General features: G+C 36.1%; 1 protein-coding gene across 1 annotated transcript; it reads left to right on the top strand.

Annotated features, from left to right (window-relative positions):
• The first annotated feature begins 667 nt into the window (after positions 1-667).
• Positions 668-2,777, top strand: LOC142521361 (transmembrane emp24 domain-containing protein p24delta3-like). The gene is made up of 4 exons (XM_075624568.1): positions 668-985; positions 1,510-1,722; positions 1,840-1,916; positions 2,565-2,777. The coding sequence occupies exons 1-4, from the start codon at positions 761-763 to the stop codon at positions 2,707-2,709; spliced, it is 660 nt and encodes a 219-aa protein (XP_075480683.1). The 5' UTR covers positions 668-760; the 3' UTR covers positions 2,710-2,777.

Below are 2,777 nucleotides of genomic sequence, written 5' to 3'. Positions count from 1 at the left end.
TTTGCTTAGGACGTTCGTATAACTTAGCTTCGTCCATCAAACGCTAATTCAAGTTAATAACTTAGCTTCGTCCATCAAACGCTAATTCAAGATACCTACTCCAAAGCAATCTACTTGGAGTTTTAAAAAAATTAAGCTTATACGCAAATTCATTATTTTTTTATTATAATTTTGGCAAAAACTTATGTGAGACAGTCTCACGGGTCGTATTTTGTGATACTGATATCTCATTTGGGTCATCCATGAAAATTATTACTTTTTATTGTGAATATCGGTAGGGTTGACCCGTCTCACAGATAAAAATTCGTAAAACCGTCTCACAAAAGACCTACTCTATTATTTTTCTGATATTTCTTTATTATTATAATAGTTTGCTACTTATGGTTTAATCTATACCATCAAAATTTATCTTTTCTATTATTCAATACCAAATTTACCCATATTTTATTTTCATTTTTTATTCAAGAAAAACTCTATCATAGTAAATTTATCAATATGCAAATCTATTTGAATCTTATCTAAACCTTATCAAAATTCTTAAGATCATACCATATCTCATTTACAAATTATTATAAAAACCAAAATCATATAAAGATAATCTGTATAAATTTTTGTTTAAACGATAAATTTTTTTTGGCGTATCCATGCATGGTGTGGAATTCAATTTCCGCGGTTCCCTTCAAGCATACAACATAATCCACACCGTATCAAGAATCCTACCGCATTGATACGCAGTTTACGTACGTAACTAAGCCTAAGCATGAAGTCTTTTCCTGTGCACGTTTTGTGGGCGGCGGTGGTGCTATTGGCGGCGGCGGCGGCCTTGCCTGTGGTGTGCGGGGTGTGGTTGGACTTGCCTAGTACAGGTACAAAGTGCGTGTCTGAGGATTTACGTCACAGCGACGTCGTGGTGGGGGATTACTACGCCTTCATCGGAGAACAAGAAGATGAGAATTCGCCTGTTTTCCCCACTATCTCTGTCACTGTTAGCATCTATATTTTGCCATCTTTCATGTTTTGATTTCTGAACTTTTATCTTTATATGTTTATATGTTCTGTCAAGCGATGATTCGTCACCCGTCTCATTTAGCGAAAATGATTAAAGTAAGTTGTTACAGAAGTCTATTATACCAGTCGATACCAGGAAAGACTCTTAGCGCGCATCTATAATATGCTTAGGCCGTTTCCAATACATTTTCGCCATGCCCGGATGAGTTTCGCTAGCGATGTGTCCATTCATCGTGATTAATTTTAGATAGATCGATTAAATTTCTTGTTTGATCGTGTTCTTCATAGTTGTTTCGTGATGAATTAGAATTTTAGATGGACAAGTTAAGAGTATAATTAAGTTTATAACGGTGCGACTCAAATCTTAATCTGTATATATAATTGTGCGAGCATATATGACTACTCGATTTGTGCAGGATGCAGATTGGACAGTAACTCGTTTTCTAAACGTGTTCCTATCAAGATAATCTAAAGAAATCTCGCATAATATATATTTTGTAGGTTACATCACCGAATGGAGACGACCTCCATCACCAAGAAAACGTCACCCACGGCCAGTTCGCCTTCACTACAGGTGACAGTGGCACATACTCGGCTTGCTTCTGGGAGCATGGTGATCATCACGGAGGCAAAACCGTGACCGTCGGTATCGACTGGAAAACGGGAGTCGCTGCTAAAGATTGGGATGCAATTGCAAAGAAAGAAAATCTTGAAGTAAGTTTTATTCAAAACTTGAACCTAAATTTATATACATGTTCATACATTTGATTCATGTGTATATATGTCTGTCTAGGGATATTATGTTTGATTGTAAATTATTTATGTCTGAAGGTGATTGAAGTTGAGTTGATGAAGGTTGAAACAGCTGTGAAACTAATCCATGGCAATTTAATCTCTCTTAAAGAAAGGTTACCATATATCTGGATTCTTTTATACTCATCCAAGTCCTTTTAATTTTTTTTATAACCTACAGCCGCTATTTTCCGGATTTGGATCTTCTGCTGTAGTTGAAACACATTACATGATGCTGTGCACTTTTTATACGAGAAGATCAGTTGATTATCAGATGGACTTCACGCAGTGTCAGATAAACTTAAAAAATTATCAGACAAAACGAGATAATCAGTTGATCATCTCGTGTAAAAAGAGCACATCACCGGTGATGTGTTTTCATCCACATGAGAGGATCCAAATCCCTATTTTCTGGTGCACAATGAGTAAACCTTCATGATAACGCAGTTACCTGCAAATCACGCTAGCCGCATATCTCGTGCGACAGGCTTGGTGTGTGTATTGTTGTTCCGAACAAGAAATTTAATCGATCCATTAAACGATATAGGTATTCCAAATCAATTTTACATGAGATTTAACATTTATTTTTAAGATGAGTCGATAGCCGTAACTGAAACTCAGTCATCGTTGGATAGCAATATTTTCTCCTGTTACGAGAGCGATCCAAAATCCTTGTATATTTGTACAGTTAAAAAATTAAAGATTTGAGTTGCATCGTTATGACAATCTATAACTTTCTGATAGACGTCGTATTTTGATTACAGGGAAGGGGCGTTGAGGGACATGAGTGAGGCGACGAATGCCAGAGTTGCATGCTACAGTATGGTTTCTCTCGGTGTGTGTATTGTTGTTTCGGTCTTCCAAGTATGCTACTTGAGACGATTCTTTAAGAAGAACAAATTGATATAGAATTTGGCCTTTTTTAGGGAACTATTTGTTATATATTACAAAAGTTAGAAAGATGAAGATTTAATTTT

Source organism: Primulina tabacum, chromosome 12, assembly GCF_025594145.1.
Source record: "Primulina tabacum isolate GXHZ01 chromosome 12, ASM2559414v2, whole genome shotgun sequence".
Taxonomy (NCBI): Eukaryota; Viridiplantae; Streptophyta; class Magnoliopsida; order Lamiales; family Gesneriaceae; genus Primulina; species Primulina tabacum.
The sequence above is the reverse complement of the archived record's forward strand: the minus strand, read 5'-3'. Positions and strand labels throughout refer to the sequence as shown.